This window comes from Carcharhinus amblyrhynchos, chromosome 12, assembly GCF_965287045.1.
Source record: "Carcharhinus amblyrhynchos chromosome 12, sCarAmb.v2.hapA, whole genome shotgun sequence".
NCBI classification, from domain to species: Eukaryota; Metazoa; Chordata; class Chondrichthyes; order Carcharhiniformes; family Carcharhinidae; genus Carcharhinus; species Carcharhinus amblyrhynchos.
This window is the reverse complement of record NC_137335.1, coordinates 75,931,693-75,958,033: the sequence shown is the minus strand read 5'-3', so window position 1 is coordinate 75,958,033 and position 26,341 is coordinate 75,931,693. Positions and strand designations below refer to the sequence as shown.

Sequence of the window (26,341 nt, the reverse complement as noted above, 5' to 3'; positions counted from 1 at the left end):
GTTTCTCTCTCTATAGATGCTAGTCAACCTGCTGAGTACTTCCAGCATTTTGTTTTATTTTAAATTTCCAACATCCATATTTTGTTTTCTTTTTCACCTGTCATAGTTCTTAAACAGATCAGCGTATCTTCAGATTTAGTTTTTAAAACTACGGCAGTAGCTAGTTTATACCATGTGAAAACTTTTCAGATTGTTACTCTCTTCAAGACACATCACCTGGTATTGTGAAATCATTGGTTAACATCGGCAAAATACTACTACAGAATTAAAATGTTGAGCTATTGAAGATGTTTTGCTTTCATATGTCAGTTATATTCAGCTAATGCAACACTTGGCTTTCTATTAGAAGATAGCAGGTTCAGCTCATACTCCAGGATTTAAGTGAAATGGCACGAAAGCAAGCCTTTAAGTCCATTAAGGCAATGCCATTATTTTTCTCCATACAACTTATCTGGACTATCACACACTTTAAGCACTGTAATATTCCTGCTTCTTGAAAAATGATCTAATACTTTTTGAAATAATTTACAAATGCTGCTTCAGCAATGGATTGTGTTAAAGAATTCAACATTCCTACCACCATCCCTGAAAAGAAAGCTTTCAAACGTCCACATGAATTCTTTTTGGGGTACAGTCAACCCATGTTCTGTTGCTGCTGTCTTCTCAAACAGCAAAATCACATCAACATTCTTTACCTTAATGGAAAACTTCATAATCTTGAAAATTTCTTAGCTTTAATGAAAAAATCCTAACTCTTCGAGTCTTTATCTCTTGTATTATTCCTATCATGAATATCCAAAATTAGACAGAGTATTCCAATTATGGCTTAACTAAAGGTCTCATTCAAGTTCAACATTAGCTCCTTGCTATTATTTTTTTTAGATACAAAACAATATCAAAGATTCTATTTGTGTATTTTGTTCTAATTAATTGATCTTTTAACTTGTGAATTCACTTTGGAGATATCAGATAAACTATTGTGAATCTAAGAACTGGCTAAGTTAACTGAAAGCAGCAAATTTGATTTGAAACAGCTAGTAATAACATCAGAAATGTCTGGTGAACTGGATATAACTGTGAGTGGGAAATGTTACTGGCAGTATAGACTTGCCCAAAAAAGCCCAAATATTTTAACATTTACATAACATAAGAACATAAGAAATAGGAGCAGGAGTAGGCCATCCAGCCCTTCGAGCCTGCCCCGCCATTCAATAAGATCATGGCTGATCTGTCGTGGCTCAGTTCCACATTCCCGCCCTCTCTCCATAACCCTTAATTCCCTCGCTTATCAAAAACCCATCAACCCGCGTCTTAAAAATATTTAGCAAGGCAGCCTCCACCATCTCAACGGGCAAAGAATTCCAGAGATTCACCACCCTTTGAGTGAAGAAGTTCCTCCTCAACTCCGTTCTAAACCGCCCCCCCTTTATCTTGAGGTTGTGCCCCCTAGTCCTACTGTCCTTTCTGAGCGGGAAGAGTTTCTCCACCTCTATCCTATCCATCCCATTCATCATCTTATACGTCTCAATGAGATCTCCCCTCATTCTTCTAAACTCTAATGAGTACAAGCCTAGTTTATTCAGCCTCTCCTCATAGCTCAACCCCCTCAACTCTGGTATCAGCCTAGTAAACCTCCTCTGCACTCCCTCCAAGGCCAAAATATCCTTGCGTAAGTGCGGCGACCAAAACTGCACACAATACTCCAGCTGCGGCCTCACCAATGCCCTATACAGCTGCAGCAAGACCTCCCTACTTTTATATTCAATCCCTCTCGCTATGAAGGCCAGCATCCCATTCGCCTTCCTGACCACCTGCTGCACCTGCCGGCTGGGTTTTTGCGACTCATGCACAAGGACCCCGAGGTCCCACTGCACCGTCGCCTGCTGCAGTTTTTCGCCCCTTAATAGTCCTTCCTACCATTATTCCTACCAAAGTGGACCACCTCGCACTTGCCAACATTAAATTCCATTTGCCCAGCCTATCTAGATCCTTCTGTAGACTCTCAACACCCTCCGCGCAATTTGCTGTTCCACCAATCTCGGTGTCATCAGTAAATTTCGACACCATACACTCGGTTCCCTCCTCCAGATCACCTATATAAATGGTAAATAGCTGAGGCCCCAGCACCGAACCCTGGGGCACTCCACTAGTCACCAACCGCCAATCCGAATAGCACCCATTAACCCCGACTCTCTGCCTCCTATTTGACAACCAATCCTCTATCCACGCTAACACCCTACCCCCAACTCCATGCCCCCTTACCTTCTGCAATAACCTCTTGTGAGGTACCTTGTCAAATGCCTTCTGAAAATCAAGAAAGACCACATCCACCGGCTCTCCTCTATCCACCGCCCTAGACACACCCTCATAGAACTCCAATAAATTCGTCAGACACGACTTCCCCTTAATGAAACCGTGCTGCGTCTGCTCTATCAAGCAATTCCCCTCAAGATGCCTTGCTATTTCCTCCTTGATGACGGATTCTAACATTTTACCTACAACAGACGTTAAACTAACCGGCCTATAATTCCCTGCCTTTTGCCTGGCACCCTTCTTAAACAATGGCGTAACATTAGCCGTTTTCCAATCTTCCGGCACTTCCCCGGAATCCAGCGACGTTTGGAAAATAACCACCAAGGCATCCACTATCACCTCCGCCATTTCTTTCAGAACCCTTGGATGCATTCCATCCGGTCCTGGGGACTTGTCCACAATCAGTCCCTCCAGTCTGTCCAGCACCACCTCTCTAGTAACAATAATGTCCTTGAGACCCTCCAGTCCTACCACCTTTCCACCGCTAACACCCGGCAAATTATTCACGTCCTCCTCCGTGAAGACCAAAACAAAAAAGTTTTTCAAGACCTCAGCCATTTCCCCATCCCCTACCACTAAGTCCCCCCTCTCATCCTCTAAGGGTCCAACGTTCACCCTAGCCAGCCTCTTCCTTTTTATATATTTATAAAAACTCTTGCTATCCTTTTTTATATTAAGCACTAACATAGTTTCTCCTACCCTTCTTTATCAACTTCTTTGTCAATCTTTGTTGACATTTAAACCTCTCCCAATCCTCTTCTCGCCCACTACTCTTTGCTACTCTAAATGCCTCCGCTTTTAATTTAACACTTTCCTTCACCTCCTTCGTTATCCACGGCTTATTACCTCTCCTCCTACGGTCCTTTTTAACCATTGGATTAAATTTCTGCTGAGCACCAAGAAAGATCTCCTTAAAGATCCTCCACTGCTCCTCAGCAGACCTACCTTCCAACGCGCTCCCCCAGTTAACATTCGCCAATTCTTCTCTCATCCTACCGTACTCTCCTCTGTTCAAACAAAGGACGCGTGTCCGGGAACCCACTTTCTCCTCCTCCATCTGCACCAGAAACTCCACCATGCAATGATCACTCTCCCAAAGAGGATCCTTCACCACAAGGTCCCTAATTCTACCCGCCTCATTACAGAACACCAGATCCAAGATAGCTCGCTCCCTCATCGGCTCCAACGCACACTGTTCAAGGAAACTATCCCAGCAGCATTCCAAGAACTCCTCCTCGAGCCCACCGTGTCCAACATGGGTCGATCAATCAATATGTAGATTGAAATCTCCCATAATTATCGCCGTTCCATTCCTGCACGCCGCACTTATTTGCGCGTTAACAGCCTGCCCCACCTCCAGATCATTATTCGGGGGCCTATAGACGACACCCACCAGCGTCTTCCTCCCTTTGCTGTTCCTAATCTCCACCCACAACGATTCCACTTTCTGCTCTTTGGTTCCTATATCATCCCTTGCTACCACCCTGATACTATCCTTAATCAGCAGAGCTACGCCCCCCACTTTTTCCTCCCGCCTATCCTTCCTAAACACTTGATACCCCTGGACATTCAGCTCCCAGTCCCTGTCACCTTGCAGCCACGTCTCTGTAATGGCCACCAGATCATATCCATTTGTGCTGATCTGCGCCACCATTTCTGACATTCCCTCCATCAGAAGATCAGAAGTAGGGATATTCTCTGATATTTCCAGTGTTCAATACCATTCGCGACTCCTCGGGTACTGGGGCAGTCTGTAGCTATAGACCTGGTCAACGTTCAGGCTCGATAAGTGACAAGTAATATTCATGCCACTGAAGAAGTGCTAGGCAATTCCCATTTCCAACAAGAGAGAATCTGACCACCTCCACAGAACATTAAATGTCATTATCACTGCTAAATTCTATCCCTCAACCCCCAAATTAACATCCTGGGGCTAACAATTGACCAGAAACCTAGCTGCGCCTACCACATAAAATAGTGTGGCGACAACAGCAGGTCAGAAGCTGGGAATTCCACGACAACTAACTAACCTCTTGACTTTCCAAAGGCTGTTCGCCATCTGCAAGGTACATTGAGGAGCAGAGAATATTTTCCAGTTGCCTGAACGAGTGATGCTCCAACAACAGCCAAAGATTCAACACCATCCAAGGAAAAGCAGCCTGTGTGATCAGCATCCCATCCACTGCCAGTGTATAGTATGCACAATATACAAGATAAACTGCAGAAACATCAAGCCTTCTTCAACAATGCCTTCGAAACTTGCAACCCCCTACCACACCGAAGGATAAGGACAGCAGAGGCATGTGAACACCACTATCTTTAAGTTCTCTTCCAAGTCACACACCACTGTGAAATTGAACTATATCCCTATTCCTTCACTGCTGGGCCAAAAACCTGGGACTCCATTTCTAACAGCACTGTGGGTGTGCCTACTCTGGATGTACTGCAGCAATTGAAGGCTGTGGCTCACTACCATCTTCAAGGGGAACTGGGTACGGGTAACAAATGTTGCTTTGTCTGCAATGCTCAGATCTCATGAAAGATTAAAAAAACTTTCTCCCTTATCCACAATTTCCACTTCGAGGTTCCACTTTTAGAATAACAGTCCATAAAGCTTATTTTTGTCTCTCTCTCTCTCCAATGTTAAATATACATATCTCAGTCCTATATTGCAGCCATTCTCTCTTTTCAGCAGGCTTCAAAGCGGCCAAAATGAAAAAAAGATCTGCATTATCGAGTGCTTTTCATGATCACAGGATGTCTCAAAGCCCTTTATAGTCAATTAAGTACTTTTAAAGTATAGTCACTGGTGTGCTGCAGGAAATGAAGTGGCCAATATGTGCTCAGCAAACTCCAATAAACAACAACATGACAATGACCAGATAATTTTTTAGTAACATTGATTGAGGAATATATGTCAGCTAGAACACTGGAGATAACTCCCCAGGTCTTCAAAATAGTGCAACAGATCTTTTGTATTCACTTGAGCCAATATATGGGGTCTTGGTTTAACAATTCATTGGAAAGAAGGCACCTCCAACAATGCACTGCTGCACTGTGTCAACCCTCACTATGGTGGTCACTCCTGGAATGGGACGGAACAAAGAATCTTGTGGTTGAGAGAAGTGTGTGTGCCAATTGAGCCACAGCTGACAAAAAACATAGAAGTGAGGCCAAACGATCCTTTCTCCATTTTGTAGCAAACAACTCTCTGATCTGTTCCTGAATCATTAACAAAAATCTCATGCTCCCAATAGTCTGACACATTTGCCAGTTGTAATTTTGCTTTGAAAAAAGGAAAAAAAAGTTCAATCTTTTTATAACAAACTTTAAAAATAGTAAAAAGTTTATCAAAAAAAGAGTTGTTTTTAAACCAAAAGTGCAAACACCAATAAAATAATGATCGGACAGTATACTTTAGGTGATGTTCTTGAATCTGAGGTTGTGAAAGAAAGTCTATTTCTTTCTTTCATAGCATTTCTCATGAAGCACTCTCAAATCAGATACACTTCTGGCATCAACCTGAAACGTTCAGTTGGTTTCTCATTCCACAGATGCTGCTAATTGTTAATTAAGTCTGCTGAATATTTCCAACATTTTCTATTTTTAGAACATTGGGTATTTTAGCTGCTGGGTCATGCCGATTTCTTCTTTCTATTACCTGTATTTTCTCTAAATTGGCTTCTTCTGCTACTTCTGTGGCTTGTTTCACTTGCTGACATGCAGCGTCTTCCCGGGCCTGCATTTCATTCACATTGCCTCTCAAAGTTGCCAGCATATTCATCAAGTCATCTCTCTCCCTGAACAAAGTAAACAAATTATATCCTTCTTGTTGATTAATTCTAAGTTGTTTTTATACATTTTTTAAAAGTAAAAAATAATAAAGAGAATCAATTTTTTACATGCAGAGACAAATTCATTTTTAAAAATAGAAAGCAGCATATTACTCCTTGAAATAAGGTGGACTTTTCTTTGGTAAGCAGCCAGTTAATTATGTGAAGACAGAAGGCTCCATTCCTATCATGCGAATTTTAAAATCTCCTGGATCTTGCTGCAAAAAACTAAACTTCTGGAAACTCTTCAATAAATTTCCATATGCAAAGCTACACAGTAAGCTTATAGCAATGGATGTTCAGGTGAAACTTGGAAATGCAAAGGAATCAGCTGAAACTGAGGAAGCAGCAGGCACTTGACAGGAGACTAATGTCAGGCTATGGAGAACAAGTGTCCAGCAATTAGTTTTGGAATAACTTCTATTATTGATCTACCTAAACAACCTGGATTCAGAAAAGAGACTTCTAGGTACAGAATTCTGCATGGAAGATTCATAGAATGACAGAATTTGCAAATTGTTTCCAAGAGGTCAGTCTAAACCATTCAGTAGCCAGCCTCTTGTCAGTAGCCTGGCTTTGTTAAAATGTTTTTTTAATCTTTTTGGTACATTTCTACAATCAACCTGAGGGATGCCAAAATGTGCAAAGCTTTTTGAGTGACGTGGGTGAGGCTTTGGACTTATCAGAATATTTAAATTTCCTTTTCTCTGACCATCCTTGATTATTTTTGACAGTTCCTTTAAAGTGAGAGACCTAACGACTTGATCAAAATGTAACTGCAAACAACTAGGCTGCAAACTGTGAACTTTAAAATCTGTGAGCCAGCTTTGTCTCCAGGTATTCAGCGCTGACACTGGGGAACATACTGTTTCACTTTAGGCACCCAGAATTAGCATCAAGCATTACTTGATCAGATATAACTTAGGCAACATGCCTGACTATGAAGTCATATCTATTCTAGTTTAACAATGTACATTAATCACATCCTCAAATGACCAGTGCACTGTACTGGTGAGATTTTCTTTAAATTTTCCATATCAATAAACTTTGTAGTCTCTAGAGAGATTATCAATTTAGCTCTGATTAATAACGCATAAAAAGGAAAAATTTTATTTTATAAAAGCAGTAGATATTGGACTGTGGATGAATGTTCATCTTCCTCAGTAAAAGACAAAAGTAATAATAACAGCAAATATATATATTTTTTAATTGTGCATGTGATCTAAAATCTCACGTAAATGGAACCATTTAACCAGTGTAATTTAACAATAATAATTTAGCTAAACACAATAATTCATGATAACTCCTGGTTATGTGGTATAATTACTGTAACAGATAAAACTAATATTAATTAACAAATTGCTTCTCTATGGAATTTGACTTCATTATTCAAATGTTGCTGAAAAGAGAAACATTTTTGTTTTGCATTAATCAAAACGCAAGGATGCCAAATTTCAAAGGATTACAACGATTTGTTCTACAGGGGGAAAAGGTGCTGATTAGTTGGCAAGTTGACTCTGATTGGCCGAGGCATTTTCTTGGAGAAAACAAGGAGGAACTAATTTTAAATAGACATAATAATTGAACATATTTCTTTTGTCTGCAGATAACATAAACATTTGAATTAGGCGCAGAAGGAGGCCACCTGTCCCCTCAAATCTGCTCTGCCATTCAATAAATTTATTGGAGTTCTATGAGGATGTGTCTAGGGCGGTGGATAGAGGAGAGCCGGTGGATGCGGTCTTTCTTGATTTTCAGAAGGCATTTGACAAGGTACCTCACAAGAGGTTATTGCAGAAGGTAAGGGGGCATGGAGTTGGGGGTAGGGTGTTAGCGTGGATAGAGGATTGGTTGTCAAATAGGAGACAGAGAGTGGGGGTTAATGGGTGCTATTCGGATTGGCGGTTGGTGACTAGTGGAGTGCCCCAGGGGTCGGTGCTGGGGCCTCAGCTATTTACCATTTATATAGATGATCTGGAGGAGGGAACCGAGTGTATGGTGTCGAAATTTGCTGATGACACCAAGACTGGTGGAACGGCAAATTGCGCGGAGGGTGTGGAGAGTCTGCAGAAGGATCTAGATAGGCTGGGCGAATGGGCCAGGAAATGGCAAATGAAATTAATGTTGGCAAGTGCGAGGTGGTCCACTTTGGTAGGAATAATGGTAGGAAGGACTATTATTAAGGGGCGAAAAACTGCAGCAGGCGACGGTGCAGAGGGACCTCGGGGTCCTTGTGCGTGAGTTGCAAAAACCCAGCCGGCAGGTGCAGCAGGTGGTCAGGAAGGCTAATGGGATGCTGGCCTTCATAGCGAGGGGGATTGAATATAAAAGTAGGGAGGTCTTGCTGCAGCTGTACAGGGCACTGGTGAGGCCGCAGCTGGAGTACTGTGTGCAGTTTTGGTCGCCGTACTTACGCAAGGATATTTTGGCCTTGGAGGGAGTGCAGAGGAGGTTTACTAGGCTGATACCGGAGTTGAGGGGGTTGAGCTATGAGGAGAGGCTGAATAAACTAGGCTTGTACTCGTTAGAGTTTAGAAGAATGAGGGGAGATCTCATTGAGACGTATAAGATGATGAATGGGATGGATAGGATAGAGGTGGAGAGACTCTTCCCACTCAGAAAGGACAGTAGGATTAGGGGGCACAGCCTCAAGATAAAGGGGGGACGGTTTAGAACGGAGTTGAGGAGGAACTTCTTCACTCAAAGGGTGGTGAATCTCTGGAATTCTTTGCCCGTTGAGATGGTGGAGGCTGCCTCGCTAAATATTTTTAAGACGCGGGTTGATGGGTTTTTGATAAGCGAGGGGATTAAAGGTTATGGGAAGAGGGCGGGGATGTGGGACTGAGACACGACAGATCAGCCATGATCTTATTGAATGGCGGGGCAGGCTCAAAGGGCTAGATGGCCTACTCCTGCTCCTATTTCTTACGTTCTTAATAAGAACATGGCTAATCTAATTTTAACCTCAACATTACGTTCCTGTATACCCCTGACAACCTTGCACCCCTTTGTTTATCAAGATTCATCTACTTATCACTTAAAAATATTCAAAGATTCTGCCTCAACCACCTTTTGAGGAAGGGAATTTTAAAGACTCCCAACCTCTCATCTCTGCCTTAAATGGGTGATCCCTTATTTCTGAACAGTGGCCCCAAATTCTACATTCTTTCACATTCATGTTGCCATGTCTCCTCAGGATCTTATATGTTTCAATCATGTCATCTCTTACTCTTCTAAACCCCAGCGGATGCAAGCCGAGCCTGCCCAGCCTTTAGGATTAATCTTGTAAACCTCTAAACTACTTCCAATGCATTTATATCTTCCCTTGAGGTTGTCCACTTTGGTAGGAATAATGGTAGGAGGGACTATTACTTACTTGGCGAAAAACTGCAGCAGGCGGCGGTGCAGAGGGACCTCGGGGTCCTTGTGCATGAGTCGCAAAAACCCAGCCTACAGGTGCAGCAGGTGGTCAGGAAGGCTAATGGGATGCTGGCCTTCATAGCGAGGGGGATTGAATATAAAAGTAGGGAGGTCTTGCTGCAGCTGTATAGGGCACTGGTGAGGCTGCAGCTGGAGTACTGTGTGCAGTTTTGGTCGCCGCACTTACGCAAGGATATTTTGGCCTTGGAAGGAGCGCAGAGGAGGTTTACTAGGCTGATACCAGAGTTGAGGGGGTTGAGCTATGAGGAGAGGCTGGATAAACTAGGCTTGTACTCGTTAGAGTTTAGAAGAATGAGGGGAGATCTCATTCAGACATATAAGATGATGAATGGGATGGATAGGATAGAGGTGGGGAGGCTCTTCCCGCTCAGAAAGGACAGTAGGACTAGAGGGCACAGCCTCAAGATAAAGGGGGGGTGGTTTAGAATGGAGTTGAGGAGGAACTTCTTCACTCAAAGGGTGGTGAATCTCTGGAATTCTCTGCTCGTTGAAGTGGTGGAGGCTGCCTCGCTAAATATTTTTAAGATGCGGGTTGATAGGTTTTTGATAGGCAGGGGTATTAAGGGTTATGGGGAGAGGGCGGGAATGTGGAACTGAGCCACGACAGATCAGCCATGATCTTACTGAATGGCGGGGCGGGCTCGAGGGGCTAGATGGCCTGCTCCTGCTCCTATTTCTTATGTTCTTATGTTCTTGAATAAAAAGACCAATACTGTACAGTGTACTCCAGATATGGTCCCACTAATGCCTTGTACAATTGAAGCACAACCTCAATTCCCGATTCAATAAACAATAACATTCTACTAACTTTGCAAATTACTTGCCACACCTGTATATTAACCCTCTGCGATTCATGCATACAGACCCTTCTGCAGCTCAGAGCACTGAAATATCTCATCATTTAGCTAAAATGCTTCTTTTTTTATTCATCCTGCCAAAATGGACAGTTGCTTAAGCAAGTGTAAATGAGTCACGTTACCAGCTCAACTGATCAACTTAAATTGGTCGTTAATGTAGCTATTAGCACACTCAGGATTATTTCACAAGTGTTGCCCAGATGAGATTCTGCAATTGGGTAATGATTGGCAATCTTGTGCTTGTCCTAATGAGTGGAAGACAAAAAGCTTCAGCCACATGTCTCTCTTTTCAGCATTACTTTCTCATTTACTAAAACTGTGGTAACGGTCAGCATTTCAGTCACTGAAATTGACTGAACAACATTCATCATGCTTCAGAAAAAATTTCAGCTGCTAACTTTAAGACCAACATGGTAGTATGGGAGAAAAGCATAGATTTACCACCTTTCTCAGATATTGCAAAATGCTTCACACAAATTCTGTTGCTTTAAAGCAGTGACTGGGAATATGCAAACACATAGTGGCATGTAAGTTTGAAATATACCATTTATCCAAAATGCACAACATTCTTTTTAGGATGCGTGAATACCCACGCTGTTCACAATTGTTAACAATCTTTAAAATTCAGAAAACCTGACAAGTGTAAACATTTCCTCACTCAAGTGGCTGCAAGAAGACAATCACCAGGTTGCATTTTCTTCAAAGCCATTGGCAAACAAATTTAAAGAAATTGAAAATGAAACATGTAGATATAATTAATGATTCAACAAAAGTACTTTTAAGAAAATTGGATGAGACTATTAAATTTGTCTGAAAATGTTGTGATGATGATCCAAGATACTCAGATTCAGTGAGGCTTCCAAAGTTTGTGATAAGTGCCCAATGTCTTTTACAAATTCAAACATGGAGAATTTTACATTTCCTTTTTCATCTTATAAATAATAAGCTGTTTAAATTTACTTAGATCCTGAGTAAGAGAAAATTATTTTCCAATATTAGCCTTGGAAGCGGTTACCACATTTTACTGTTATTGATTATTTGATGTCAGGTTGTTGTAAATTTAGACAACGCCATTTTAATTCTGCAAGACAAATAACAGAATCTATCAAAGCCTTATAGTTATTGTTCTACAGGAGAAAATGCATTTACTGTAAGTATTCTTCATCTTGGCCTGTAAGCTGGAAATGTTTTTAACCCTTTCTCCACACTTTGCAGTTAATTAAATAAAATGTGAATATTGTTTTGTGTATTCTAATAAACCAAGCCAATTATTTTAAGGAGGAGTGATCAAAGCTAACACGCCCCAACTCCAAGATTTAGTTGCGTACAGATCTAAAAAGGTAAGTGTTATTTATAATACATACTTTCCTCCCAGCAGTCTGTTTTTTTAGATTCTAAAGACATGTTTGAAGAGCTAAGTTTGAGAAGGTTTTTATGATGACAGAAACAAGTATTACCAGGAACTGCAATAGAATTCCAGATTGGAGAGGTCTGCTGACTGCAGCGTGGGCACTGGAACTCTGATGCAGGGGAGCACAGCATACTTGAGCTGGAAAAGTAGAGGATTTAAGCAAGGATTTGGATGGGAGAGTTGCTGAGATAGGGTAGAGCAAGCTTTTGGAAGAATTTGAAAATGATAATGCAGTTCATACCCTGAGGAACAGAGAACCAGTTCAAATCTTGAGAACAAGGTGATGCATATCTAGAGGATACAGGCTGCAGGACTTGGGTTTAGTTTATCAATATACACAAAATTTAATGAATGCAAAATCTGGAGAAATTATAGTTATCCTAAAGACATAGGGATATTCAGGAACAGAGTAAATTATTCAAACTCTTGGGTGCCCGCTCCATCAAGTAGATCATAGCTAATTCCAAATCCATTTTCTCACCTTTACATCATTCCTTGACTAACCGTGACTAACAAAAAATACTATCCATCCCAATCTCAGTAACTCTAACCATCTGAGCATTTGTGCTCTTTTCTGCGTGGATTTCCTCCAGGTGATCCCGTTTCCTCTCAATCTAAAGATGTGCAGGTAAGGTTGATTGGCCATGCTAAATTGCCCTTAGGGTCCCATGATATACATGTTAGAGGGATTAGTGGAGTAAGTATGTGGGATTTTGAGTTTAAGGCCTGGGTGGGATTGTTGACAGTGCAGGCTCAATGGGCCAAATGACCTCTTTCTACACCGTAGGATTCTATGATTTCAGGGAGACAGCTCCAAATTCCTGCTACCTTTGAATGTTAAATCCTGCTTTCTGATTTTGCTTCTGAATCTAACTTTTAGAGAACATGTCGCCCTAAACTTGGTTCCAAACATTGGTTACTTACTAAGATTTAAAGCAACAGATACGAGACTTCAAATGCTAATGGAAAAATGTGGCCTGCATCTCACAACTTAAAAACATACTTACTTTTTTAACCTCTCGACAGCATTCAAATCCACATTACTATGAGTCCGGGCCAGAACTGCCTCATGCTGGGCACATTTTAAACACAGACCAGCAACACGCTCTGAACTATCCATTGCAAGCAAAGACTCTTGAATCTTTAATCGCTCTTCTAGCTCTTGACATTCTTTTTGAGATTCAGACAGATCTTTTCTAAAATATTGCAAATAATAAAAAGTTTAAACAATTACATTCACAACTGGATAAAAATAAATTGAGTTGGGAAAGAAAACATCTAAAACATCACCCAACAAAAACTGTGTAATAATGAAGTTTAAAACGATCAAGCTTGAAGAAAAGATGTTTTGAAAAATTACATTAAATAAGCTACATTATAGACAACTAGCATTTTTTAAAAAATAATCTATTGGCTTATTTAATTAATTCTATAATCCATAACTATTCATGGGATTGAAAGCAAGGGTATCTGATCCATGAGGCGAGATAACCGTGACTGCACTCAACACCAAGGCAGCATTTTTTCAGTGTATGGCATCAAGAAGCTCTTGCAAATCAGAAAGAAAATCCTCCACTGGTTGGAGTCATACCTAGCACAAAGGAAGATAATTTTGGTGGTTGGTGGCTAACCATCTTAGCTCCAGGACATCACTGCAGGAGTTCCCTCGGGGCCAATCATTTTCAACAGCTTCAATTACCTTCCTTCAGAACATTGGCAACTTCTCAGATACTGAAGCAGTCCACCTCTAAATACAAGACCTGGACAATATCTGGGCTTGGGCTGACAAGTAACATGTGCGCCACACGATAACCATCTCCAGTAATAGAGAGTCTAACCATTGTCATTTGACTTTCAAAAGCATTACCAATGCTGAATCCCCCACTATCAACATCCTAGGGGATGACCATTCACCAGAAATCGAACTGGACTAGCCACATAAATACTGTGACTACAAGAGCAGATTAAAGGCTAGGAATCCTGTGGCGAGTATCTTACCTCCTGACTCCCCAAAGATTGCTCATCATCTACAAGGCACAAGTTTCCCAAAGCTTGATTGCTATTCCTTCAACAAACATTCACTCTCTCCATCACCAATGGCAACAGTTTGAACATTCACAAGATGCACTGCAGGAATATGGGGAAGCCATGGCAGAGTGGTATTGTCACTGGGCTGGCAATCTAGAGACCAGGGTAATGCTCTGGGGATCCAAATTCAAATCCCACCATGGCATTTGGTTAACAATATGGGATGGGCAGCATGGTGGCACAGTGGTTAGCACCGCTGCCTCATAGTGCCAGAGGCCCGGGTTTCATTCCCGCCTTGGGTCACTGCCTGTGTGGAGTTTGCATGTTCTCCCCGTGTCTGCGTGGTTTTCCTCCCACACTCCAAAGATGTACAGGTTAGGTTGATTGGCACCATGCTAAATTATCCCTTAGTGTCAGGGGGTTTGGAGGGTAAATATGCGGGGTTATGGGAATAGGGCCTGGGTGGGATTGTGGTCAGTGCAGACTCGAATGGGCCAAATGGTCTCCTTCTGCATTGTAGGAATTCTATTCTATTCTATGAATTCATCAAGATTCCTTAAGCAGCATCTCCCAAACCCATGACCACTACCTAGAAGGGCAGCAGGTAACTGGCAACACCACCATTTGGAGGCTCCTCTCCAAGTCAGTCACCATCCTAATTTTCTTTTTTAATTCATTTATGGGATATAGGTATCACTGGCTGGCCAGTATTTATTGCCCATCCCTAATTGCCCATGTTCAGAAGGTGGTTGAGAGTCAATGGAGATGAGGAGACATTAGCCTATTGAGTTGGACGATTGGCCATGATCATGATGAATGGCGGAGCAGGCTTGAAGGCCAAATGTCCTCCTTTTGCTCCTATGTTTCTATGCTAACCACATTGCTGTGGGTCTGGAGTTACATGTAGGCCAGACCAGGTAAGGACAGCAGATTTTCTTCCCTAAAAAGGGCATTATTTCTGGTAAATCTCTGGTAAAATTGCTGAGCCAATCCCAATATCAACAACTGTGGATTCAGGATCCGTGGTTTTGGTCTCAGGCCAAGGTAGAAACGTCTCCTCACCTCTGTTGACTCTCAACTGCCTTCTGAACAAGCCAGTCCCGCTGCAGTGAATGGAGATCTGGCAATGCACTAAATTCTCAGTTCCCACTGGTAGCAGCAATGGGGCGTGAACGGCTGGAGAATTCTAGCCACTGATTCTGGTGCAGGACAGATTCACCAGAATTACATTTGAACGAAAGGTGTTAAATTATGAGCACAGGTTATACAGATTCAAATACAGAAGATTAAGAGGTGACTTAATTGAGGCTTTTAAGATAATCAAAGGATTTTATAGGGTAAATAGAAATCAACTATTCCTCTAGTAAGGAAATGTACAACAAAGGAAAATTACCTTGGAAGGGTTCGAATCATCCATAGAAGCCTTATAATGCAGAAGACAGCCATTCGGCCCATCAAGTCTGAACCGATTCCTGCCAATCCACTCAAGATTTTGTCCATAGCCCTTGGGTAAGGAACCGGAGCTGATGTAAAGTCAAAACAAAGCGCTTATAACAGAACAGGTCCATGTCTGTGATTATCATTAGCGGTGGTTGTGAATCCTTCTCTACACCATCTGCAAATTGGACTGTGATATATCCGTTTTGGAGAATTCAACTTTCATTTCTCCAAGGTTCCTTGAAGGACATCTATACTTTTTTTCCAAAATGTCTTGTAAATTCGTGTTTGCATCTGCCAGCCTGTTGACCAGTTCAACTTCACCCTCAGCAACCAGGAGCATCCGAATAACGCAGGTTAGTTGCTTATCTCGCTTGCACTTGCAACATTGGGATTCGTGTCCAGCAATTTGACTCAATTTTGTGGCCTGTCCTGCCACGTTGACAGCGTTCTGCTTGCAGAGTTGAACTATGCCGGGCTTCTGCTACCTCGTGCGCCTGAGCGCTGACACTCAACTGCGCTGCTACTCTGCCAGCCAATTGCATTGAAGTTGTGGTCTTTAAAGTGGACTTAAAATTCTAAATTCCAATCAGCCAATAACCTCCACTGGATGGCTTCAGGCAGGTGGCTACAAACCAGTTGGTGCTGCCATAAGACATCCTGGACTACACTTCTGAACTTGCAATGCTTTGCCAAAATCTTCAGAGTTGTCAAGAATTGAGCAATGGACCCCCATTTGAATTGGTAGCACTCATCAAATCTGAACCACTCACTTCTAAAACATCGCACAATTCTTGGTACATCTTCTCAGCCACTTTTGCAGATTGTACCAATCCTCCTGAAACAGTGAAGGTCTTACTCCCATAGTACTTTAGAACAGAGGTACAACTAGGTCATCACCCACCTTATTGGCTTGCAGCGCTCTGTATCAGGTCCACAGCTCTCTGCCTCTTCATCGAAGGAAACTATAACTCCGAATTGGGCCGCCAAAAAGAATATTTCCCACCACACAAGCCTGGGCCCAAAATCTTCTCTCCTCTGCTGCCTTCTACTGAGACAGCCTTCTTCCACCATCACCAGCAGCCACTCACAGTCCAAATACCCTTAGATACCAAAACCCACAACAGCCACACTCTGTTGTATCAACTGTAGCCCAAGTCCCGTTGGTGACTGCTTTCTGAGATGTTTTTGGCCAGTTCCCAGGCAAGGATTGCCTTCCTCCTGAATGGACTGCTCACATGAAGCAACGGCAGTCGAAACACTCCTACCTGTTCTTTGTGAGGTTTCCATACTTCGGGTTCTTTCTAGTGCCATCTGACAAATTCCAGAGCGATGCTTGATCCCCTCTCCCTTCACCAAAATGAAAATGCCAGCAGAATGCATAGATTGAGAAACAGCCTCATCACCAGCTGTTATGAATGTTTTCAGCAAAGGGTCGTGCAAGAACCACCACAAAGTAGGTCTCATAAGCTTAAACACTGGAAAGTCTTTATTATCAGTGTGCACTGTCCACAATCAAATCCTGGACTGTTTAACTGGATTCCACACTGGGAAGAGCTAATCCCCCAGGGGTCACCTGTCCTGCATTCTTAAAGGAGCAGTACGCACCACAAAACACATATATACATTTATCACACATCTTACTGTGACCCACACTTCCATCCTATGCGTGTAACTCTACGCATTTAACATGACCAATCCACCTCAGCTGCACATCTTTGAATTTTTTATTGATTTCAAAGTTCCATATCTGCCATGGTGGGATCATCAAATCAATAAGCATTTCTGGCATGAAATATTTTTTGCCTGATTAATTTTAATACCAATTTGTGATGGTCTCATAACATTGAACTTAAGCCTGGAGTATACTATTGCAATTAATTATTATCCTGATATCATTACCTTAGTAAAGAAACATGAGCCTCAAGCGTTTCAGTCTTCCCTTCATAAAGGATGTTCAGATTTTTCTGAAAATGAAAATGAGGAATTTATAGAAATAGATCCTCAAATTATTATTCATTGGTGCAAAAGATTCCTTCAATTACAACATGGAATTTAAGAGAAAGGGATCATGGCATCCACGATTTTTTTGCCAATTTTCTCCCATGTCAAGATATCAAATGCTGCTGAAGTACAGTTCCGTGGGCACTTATCTTCCTCTCATTCATTGCTCAATTGATATTGTCTATTCAGCAAGTGCTAGTCAGTACACAAACTCAGAGCTTCCCATAGTTCAGCTCAATCCAACCCTGTCCAGCGATTCATAAATACACTTTCAAACAGAGGTCATAGTAGGATATCTAAAAATTAGGAGTGATGACCTCAGCTTATTTATTCTTTCCCTCATTGGCACAGGGGTGTTGAGGCTAATTATGGTGTCCTTGCTGCCACTCTTGTTGAGATAACTGACAGCACAAAACAGGGAACAAATTGGAGATTGCTGTCAAAAGGCTCCATTTCACGCTGCCTTTACCCACCAAGCGACCATGAAATCCATCGCCATCACCACCCTACAAGAAATGTTAAAACCTTTAAGTGGAGTTGAAGTGCAAGATCAGTCATGATCGTATTGAATGGCAGAGCAGGTTCAGTGGGTATATAGTCTACCCCTGCTCCTATTTCTTGTGTAAATGACAATTACTGAGCATTGGTGCATCAGAATTAATATTGATCTAGAGGCTGGACTATTTACAATTGGAAATGGCACAATGTACTAAGTTCAGAAAACAGGGATTGCCAACTCATGTCCAATAGTGCTTGCTTTTCATTTTGATTTTCAATCCTGATGCTTTTCTATCACACTTGATCCAGGATGAACAACATCTATTAATCAAATCCAAAAATATCTGAATATTAAACATAAAATTTTATTTATATTGTTTAAATCTTTAATGTTTGAGAAACAAACAGAAAATACACGGCAAATTAGTTAACATATGAATATACGACACCAGAAACAGGATTAGGCCGTAAAACGCCTTGCCCCTGCTTCACCATTCAATATGGTCATAGTTGACCATTGACCTCAAAACCACTTCCTTGTCCAATCTGTAAATCTTTCATTTTCCTTAGAGTCCAAAAATCGATCAATTTCAGCCTTGAACATACTGACTGACTAGCTCTCAACCTCTGAGTAGAGAATCCCAAGGATTCACAACCCTCTTAGTGAAAAAATTTCTCTTTATCTCAGTCCTAAATGGCTGACCCCTTCCTTAAAAGTATGGTCACCAATTCTAGATTGTTCAGAAGCCCCTCTGCATTGGCTGTGTCAATCTCTCTCAGAATTTTTTAGGATTCAATGAGTCCGCTCCAGAAAGTGTAGGACCATTCCACTCAATATTGCTTAGAACAAACCTCTCATCCCAGAACTCAATCCACTGAACCTTTCTGTAACAAAGAGGAAATGAGAGTTAAAATTTTGGGTATTTGACCCTACGTTAGAAAGAATCTCCATTTCTCTAATTCCAAAGAAAGGTTCACAACCTAAAATCAGTAACTTATTTTTCTCTCCTTTCAGATTCTGACTGATCAAATGCATATTTCCAGTATTTTAAGTTATTATGTTAGACCGACAGTATTTGAAGCTTATGCTTCATACATATGGACACAAACTGTACTCACCACTTCTAGCTGCAATTTTTTAATTTCTTCTGTAACTGTTTTGCTCTCTGATTGCATTGAAGTAAAACATGACTGATTCAGGTCTTTCACTGGTGAGGCTGACTCCAATGCTTCCACTGTTGTGACAGTCTTTGGGCCCACTGGGCAAGAGTCTTGTGATTTTGGCTGGGAAAGATCAAAGATGGGAATTACAAGACTTTAAGAAAATATATGTTAACATATATTCCGTCTAGGCTTTTGGAAGGAAACCAAGGCCTTGGAGAGAGTACAGTGATTTACCAGAATGACCAGGGAATTCAGTTATGGGGGAGGCTAGACAAGTTGGGAATGATCTCCTTTGAGAAGGGATAGTTAAGAGAAGGTTGAATAGAGGTGTTCTAAGTTATGAAAAGATTTGTTAGAATAAATAAGGAGGAGATGTTTCTACTGGTAGGAGAGTTGGTAACCAGATGGCACAGATTTAAGGTAATTGGTACAAGAGATTAGATTATTTTTAATGTAGCATGCTTTTATGATCTGGAATACAGCCTGAAAAGGTAGCAGAAACAGATTCATTCGTGACTTTAAAATGGGAATTGGATATATACTTGGGCCGGGAGGCAAAATTACAGGGTTACAGAGAAAGAATGGGGAACTAAAACCAGCTGAATAGCTCTTTCAAGGAAACAACAAAAGTTTTAGGATTTTAAAAGAGCACCACAGCATTATAATGGTACAAAATGGGGACACAGTAGGCCAAGTATATGGTAAAGGTCTCATATATAGTGAATCCACTCTCGAGAATTCCAAATAAATTTAATGTGCACCCATAATAATTATAACATTCTGGAATATGCACAGACACTAGAATTTAGGATTAAAGATAGTCAGAATATCACAGGACTTGCATCATCAATATGCAGAGAAATACAAAAATGCAAAATAATCTAAACCTCAATTTCAAGTACAGGCCTCTGAAAAGATTCAGAACCTATTGGCAAATGCGAGGTGATGCATTTTGGTAGATTGAACCAGAGCAGGATTTACTCAGTTAATGGTAGGGCATTGGGGAGAGTTATAGAACAAAGAGATCTAGGGGTACATGTTCATAGCTCCTTGAAAGTGGAGTCACAGGTGGACAGAGAGGTAAAGGCGGCATTCAGCATGCTTGGTTTCATTGGTCAGAACATTGAATACAGGAGTTGGGACAACTTGTTGAAGTTGTACAAGACATTGGTAAGGCCACACTTGGAATACTGTGTGCAATTCTGGTCACCCTGTTATAGAAAGGATATTATTAAACTAGAAAGAGTGCAGAAAAGATTTACCAGGATGCTACCGGGATTTGATGGATTGAGTTATAAGGAGAGGCTGAATAGACTGGGACTTTTTTCTCTGGAACATAGGAGGCTGAGGGGTGACATTATAGAGGTCCATAAAATAATGAGGGGCATAGACAAGGTAGATGGTCAATATCGCTTTCCAAAGGTAGGGTAGTCTAAAACTAGAGAGCATAGGTTAAAGGTGAGAGGGAAGAGACACAAAAGTGAGCAGAGGGGCAATTTTTTCATAGAAAGGGTGGTGAGCATCTGGAACAAGCTGCCAGAGGTAGTAGTAGAAATGGGTACAATTTTATCTTCTAAAAAGCAGTTAAATAGTTACATGGGCATGATGGGTATAAAGGGATATGGCCCAAATGCTGGCAATTGAGATTAGTTTAGGGGCTTTAAAGAAAAGGGCGGCATGGACAAGTTGGGCTGAAGGGCCTGTTTCCATGCTGTAAACCTCTATGACTATTATTAATTCTGGAGGTTACTTTCTAAGATAAATTTTGCTTTCTTATAAAATATCCATTACATCGTACTACAAAGCAACGCAGAGAATCATTACGGTACAAAAAGAGACACTGATGCACTGAGTTCATGTCAGCTTTCAATAGAGCAATCCAGTCAGTCCCACTTCCCCAGTCTATCTGACAGGTAAGTTTATTTCCCTCAAGTGTCCACCCAATGTCCTCATGGTCATCCAACTCTCATGAAAAAAAAATTTGGGCCAAGATTCTCCCAGCTCGCTGCACTGCTCGAATAGTGCAGTGGGCCAGAAGACTCAGCGAACTCGCGAGGGCCAGGAGACTTTAGCTGGACTCATGACCAGTATCCTGCTGAATACAAGTCTCCCAGGCCCTTTTTTTTTGCATAATCAGCTTCATGCCGGAAATCGACACAGATCTGATTAGAGTGAAATTGAAATTTCAATATGCTAATTAGTGAGCCTAGGCATTAGTCTCTGAGCCTGCTAGTGTTTGCCCCTCTGCCGGGAGAAGTTCCCTGCCAGCAGGGTTTACACTGCTCCCCACTAACATGGAACAGGCATTCTCACCCCGCTAGTGGGGACAGAGGCTATTGAGGCCCCTGGGAGCAGGGGGGAGTGCCCCTTGGACCGTGCCTATTGTTGGTGGGGGACCCGCTGCCACTCTGCAACGCGATATGTGGGCGACGGAACGAGGGGTCAGCGATTGGAAATTTCGGAGGGCCAGTGATCAGGAGGCTGGCAATGGGCAGCAGTCTCCCCACTGACATCACTACTTGTGCAATGGACGGTCAGATGCTGATACTGGCCTCTCAGGAGGGATTAGGCCTTGCCCTCCCTTATTGGCATGAATTCCTCTGAGGCACTCTGATTCACAGAATGTCGGAGATTCATTCAGCTAAGTACGTCCCAAAAAAGGGTGGGAAAATTTCCCGTTTTCTCCACTCTTTGGGCACTTAGTCTTTTTTGGGAGAATCCCAGCCCTGATGCCTGCTTAGCTATGATCTCCTTGTATAGGTACAATAGAGTTAATGTATTCTATTTAAGCATTCATAAATATCAAATTCTAACTAAATTAATTTGCAAACACAATTATTTTTTAATTTTGTTCAAAATAATTCATTTGGTATTAATTTATTATAAAGTTATTGGTGAAATATTAAAATAGGCCAGATGAACAGTTGAATTTTGCATGCAAATATCCTTCACATTCTTAGAAAGGGGCATAAGTGACTCCCTTTCTAAGGAAGCAGCACTGAATAAGCTACCTTCTGGTAAGGGGGTTTCAATCCTTGCGCAGTCTTTTCCTTTTTGTTGCATCCTGGGATCCCAATGTATCGTGTACTATTATTGTACCTTCAACCCAACACACAAACAATGCAAACAATTTTTTTTAACTGCCAAGTGTGAGTGAAACAGAGAACCCAATTCAGATGACCTGGTTGAGTTCAGAAATTCATTTGGTTAGAAAGTTTCAGCATCGTGCAATCTATCAGGCCATTGTGGAATTCAAAAACTAAATTCTTAGAATAATATGCAAGTATTCATACAAACTATGCAAGGAACAATGACAACTCTTATTTCTGCCATTTTCTGAGTACAGAGCATATGAAATTTTGCAAACTACAAATTTCTGTGTCGTGAAACTCTCATTTGTATCATCACTTTTCATGGTTCACCAAAGAGTAAGGTGACTTTTACATTAAATTTAGTACAAAAGATGTCATTTGATTTCTGCATCCTATTGGGAAATTCAGACTTACTGAAAAGGGACAGACAGATGGTTCATTCAAAGTAGCCCGAACAGTTCTTGATCTCAGTTCTTCGTGAAGCTTTTCATTTTCAATCACAACAACCTGTACCCGCTGTTTCACACTTGAGAGCTCCTCCTGAATTGATCAGTTAAAAAATATAGTGTGTGAGGAATATATAGAAAAACTGGAAGGGCACAATGCAAAGTACAGTAATAGCTTTCTCCCACTCAGCTTTAATGTAATTAATCATCATGATGTTTTATATTAGAATCTTTTAAAATAATTTGAAATTGTGTAATTTGTCTCCAATTTGAAATTGAATTTTGAAATGTGCCATCAAGTCTGCATATGTTAAAATATTACATCATAATAAATCACCCAAGAACCCAAATTAATAAAAAAATTTAAAAAATTCTTCATGGCAATTTTTAAACATATCCTGCTGCAGTATCTCTCTCTACTTATTTTACATGCCAACACATTAAAACTTCATCAGACAATTAAATCAATATGAAAATTGATTTCACATCATATGCATCAATTACCATGTGATGCAACGAGTTATACAATTATTAACACGCACACTTCCTGTTCGAAAAATCACACTTAATTATATCTAAATTTATCATGCATAATCTTTCCATCTGCTTTTGTCTTGCATAAGAAATCAGATGATCAATTTTAAAGTTCTGAATACAATATATTTTCTAGATGCAAATAAATGTTTTCTTGCAAAAACATATCTGTTTTGACATGACAAATGTGAAGAAAGCAAAGTGATTAAAATGCCCAAGTCTGTTTTGACATGATAAATCTGAAAAAAAAGATTAAAATGCCCAAGTTGCTACTCAATAGCAACACTGTTAGGGTTACAATATTATGTTTCCGAATTGCTGCAGCCATTGATGATTTAATATTACAAAGTGTGGAAAGAAGATCTTTTGATACTAATCTGTAATTTAATGGATTATGGTAATAGGCCTAAATATTGAACATGGCTTTTAAATTTATTTGCTTCTTAAAGGGCAAAACTTTATCATACTGTTTATTTATTTTTAATTTTGATTGATAAATATTCCAAATGCCTTTTGAAATTATCGTACATGTTATACCCTTGGAAATGCCAATCTTAAGTACAGTAAATAGTTACTATATGAAGTTACAGTGACTAGATTGTGTAAACCCTTTTCAAATCATTAAACACTGCTAGTTAGAATTTCAGAGAAGTATTTTATTTCATATGTAACATTGAATACCTGGATGACAAAGACACTCATGTTAGACTCCTATTAATTGATTATAGCTCAGCCTTCAACATCATTATTCCAAACACCGCAGCCTGGGGCTCAGCTCTTCCCTCTGTGACTGGATCCTGAACTTCCTAACCCACACACCACAATCAGTAAGGATAGGAAACAACACCGTTGCCAGGATCATCCTCAACACCGGTGCCTCTCAAGGCTGTGTCCTCAGCCCCCTACTATATTCCTTATACACCTATAAATGTGAAGCCAATTTCTCCTCCAATTTGATTTTCACGTTTGTGGATGACACCACTATAGTGGGTTGTATCTCAAACATGACAGGATGAAGTACAGGAAAGAGATAGAGCATCTGGTGAACTGGTGCGACGACAATAATCTCTCCCTTAATATCATCAAAACGAAGGAGATAGTCATTGACTTCAGGAAGTATAGTGGAGGACGTGCTCCTCTCTACATCAATGGGGATGAAATAGAAATGGTTGAGAGCTTCAGGATTTTAAGTGACCAGATCACCAACAACCTGTTCTGGATCCTCCATGCTGACACTATAGTTAAGAAAGCCCACCAATGCCTCTGCTTTTTCAGAAGACTAAGGAAATTTGGCATGTCCACTATGACTCTCATCAACGTCTACAGATGTACGTGGAAAGCATTCTTTCTGGTTGTATAACACTTGGTATGGCTCCTGCTCTGTCCAAGACCGCAAGAAATTACAAAGGGTCAATAGCAAAACCCAGTCCATCACTCAACCCAGCCTCCCACCCTTTGAGATTTTCTACACTTCCTGCTGCCATGGCAGCACGGGGGAGCGGTGGGCCCACAGTGGTTAGCACTGCTGCCTCACAGTGCAAGGGATGTGGGTTTGATTCGTGGCTTGGGTCACTGTCTATGCGGAGTCTGCACGTTCTTCCTGTGTCTGCCTGGGTTTCCTCTGGTTTCCTCACACAGTCCAAAAAACGTGCTGGTTAGGTGCACTGGCCAGGCTGAATTCTCCCTCATTGTACCTGAACAGATGCTGGAATGTGGTGATTAGGGGATTTTCACAGTAACTTCATTGCAGTGTTAATGTAAGACTACTTGTGACTAATAAATAGACTTTAAACTTTAAAAAAGCAGCAAACATAACTAAGGACCTGCGCACCCCGGACATACTTTCTTGCACCTATTTCCATTGAGAGAAAGGTAAAAAAAAATCTGAGGACACGTATCAACCAACTCAAGAACAGCTTCTTCCCTGCTGCCACCAGTCTTTTGAATGGACCTAACTCACATAAAGTTGAACTTTCTCTACACCCTGGCTATGACTGTGACACAACATTCTGCACTCTCTCGTTTCCTTCTCTATATAGGATACACTTTGTCTGTATAGCGTGCAAGAAACAATACTTTTCATTATATACTAATATATGCGACAATAATAAATCAAATCAAACTCAATTCAAGATTAATTTTTGAACTCAACATAATTTCCAACATTTCTAGCTTGAAATATATTAGCCAAATTTTAAAATATATTGGCCAGAGAGCATCTGTTGACAGTTAGACTTCTCACTACACCCTCAATACTGAACAATTTTTGGTTAAAAGTTTTTGAAAGTGCAAGCAGAAACTGCAAGCTCATAGAATCTCTTTATCTTGTGTAAATAAACATTGTGCATTTGACAAAAGGAATCGGAGATCCAGAGCTGTCAATCAAGCAACGTTTTCCCTGGGGCTTAGATGTTTCACTATTCTAATGGATATCTGGGCTCTTGGCCCTCCTGTTGATATTTTAAAGGACAATAATGTTCTGGATCCCACTCAATTGGAATGGATGGCTCATTTTCAAGTTAGCAATGTAGTGTTATTCTGCAATATTTTTATATATTGCAAAGTAGTGGATGCATGATAAGGTCTCACTGATTACACCAGATAATAATGTACATATAACTGGAAAAAACTATCACATTGGATTTATAACTTTGGTCATGTTTGGACATATTTTCTGAGTATACAATATGCCATATCCACCAGAAATGTAATATTTCCCAATAAAATGTACGATGTAATTATAGCATTTAATCAAATAACAGATTTTATAGAAGCAAATTAAATCAGACTTGTGTTAAACAATATAATTTAAATATTTCTGTAATAGGAGACAAAAACAAAGATCAAGCTAGTTATAAAGTAAGGCTACAGGTCCCCTGCAAACTTTCTCCCTTCTCCTGCCCCCGAAGGGACGGCACGGTGGCAGAGTAGTTAGCACTGCTGCCTCACAGTGCTAGGGAGCCAGGTTCAATTCTGGCCTAGGATGACTCTCTGTGTGGTGTTTGCACATTCTCTGTGTCTGCGTGGGTTTCCTCCAGGTGCTCCGGTTTTCTCCCACTGTCCAAAGATACGCGGGTTAGGTTGATTGGCCATGCTAAATTGACCCTGGTATCAGGGGGAATAGCAGGGTAAATAAGGGTTATGGGAATAAAGCCTGGGTGGGATTGAGGTTTGTGCAGACTCGATAGGCCAAATGGCCTCCATCTGCACTGTAGGGATTCTATGTACATGTAGCAGGAAATCAGGAAATTGTCCTCACTGATACTAGAGGATTCAGAACTGG

General features: G+C 41.0%; 1 protein-coding gene across 5 annotated transcripts in view; it reads right to left on the bottom strand.

Moving 5' to 3' along the window:
- sdccag8 (SHH signaling and ciliogenesis regulator sdccag8) overlaps positions 1-26,341 on the bottom strand; it is a 327,951-nt gene that overhangs the window by 281,482 nt on the left and 20,128 nt on the right. For 4 of the 5 annotated variants that reach the window (XM_080200751.1, XM_080200752.1, XM_080200753.1 and 1 more), the window contains exons 5-9: positions 22,493-22,618; positions 18,942-19,106; positions 17,223-17,287; positions 12,863-13,051; positions 5,975-6,113 (exon numbers count right to left, since the gene is read on the bottom strand). In XM_080200751.1, the coding sequence (XP_080056877.1) occupies positions 5,975-6,113; positions 12,863-13,051; positions 17,223-17,287; positions 18,942-19,106; positions 22,493-22,618 (684 nt within the window). Of the gene's footprint in view, positions 1-5,974; positions 6,114-12,862; positions 13,052-15,276; positions 15,326-17,222; positions 17,288-18,941; positions 19,107-22,492; positions 22,619-26,341 lie in introns of those variants that run through there. The other variant, XM_080200755.1, reaches the window with a different exon arrangement.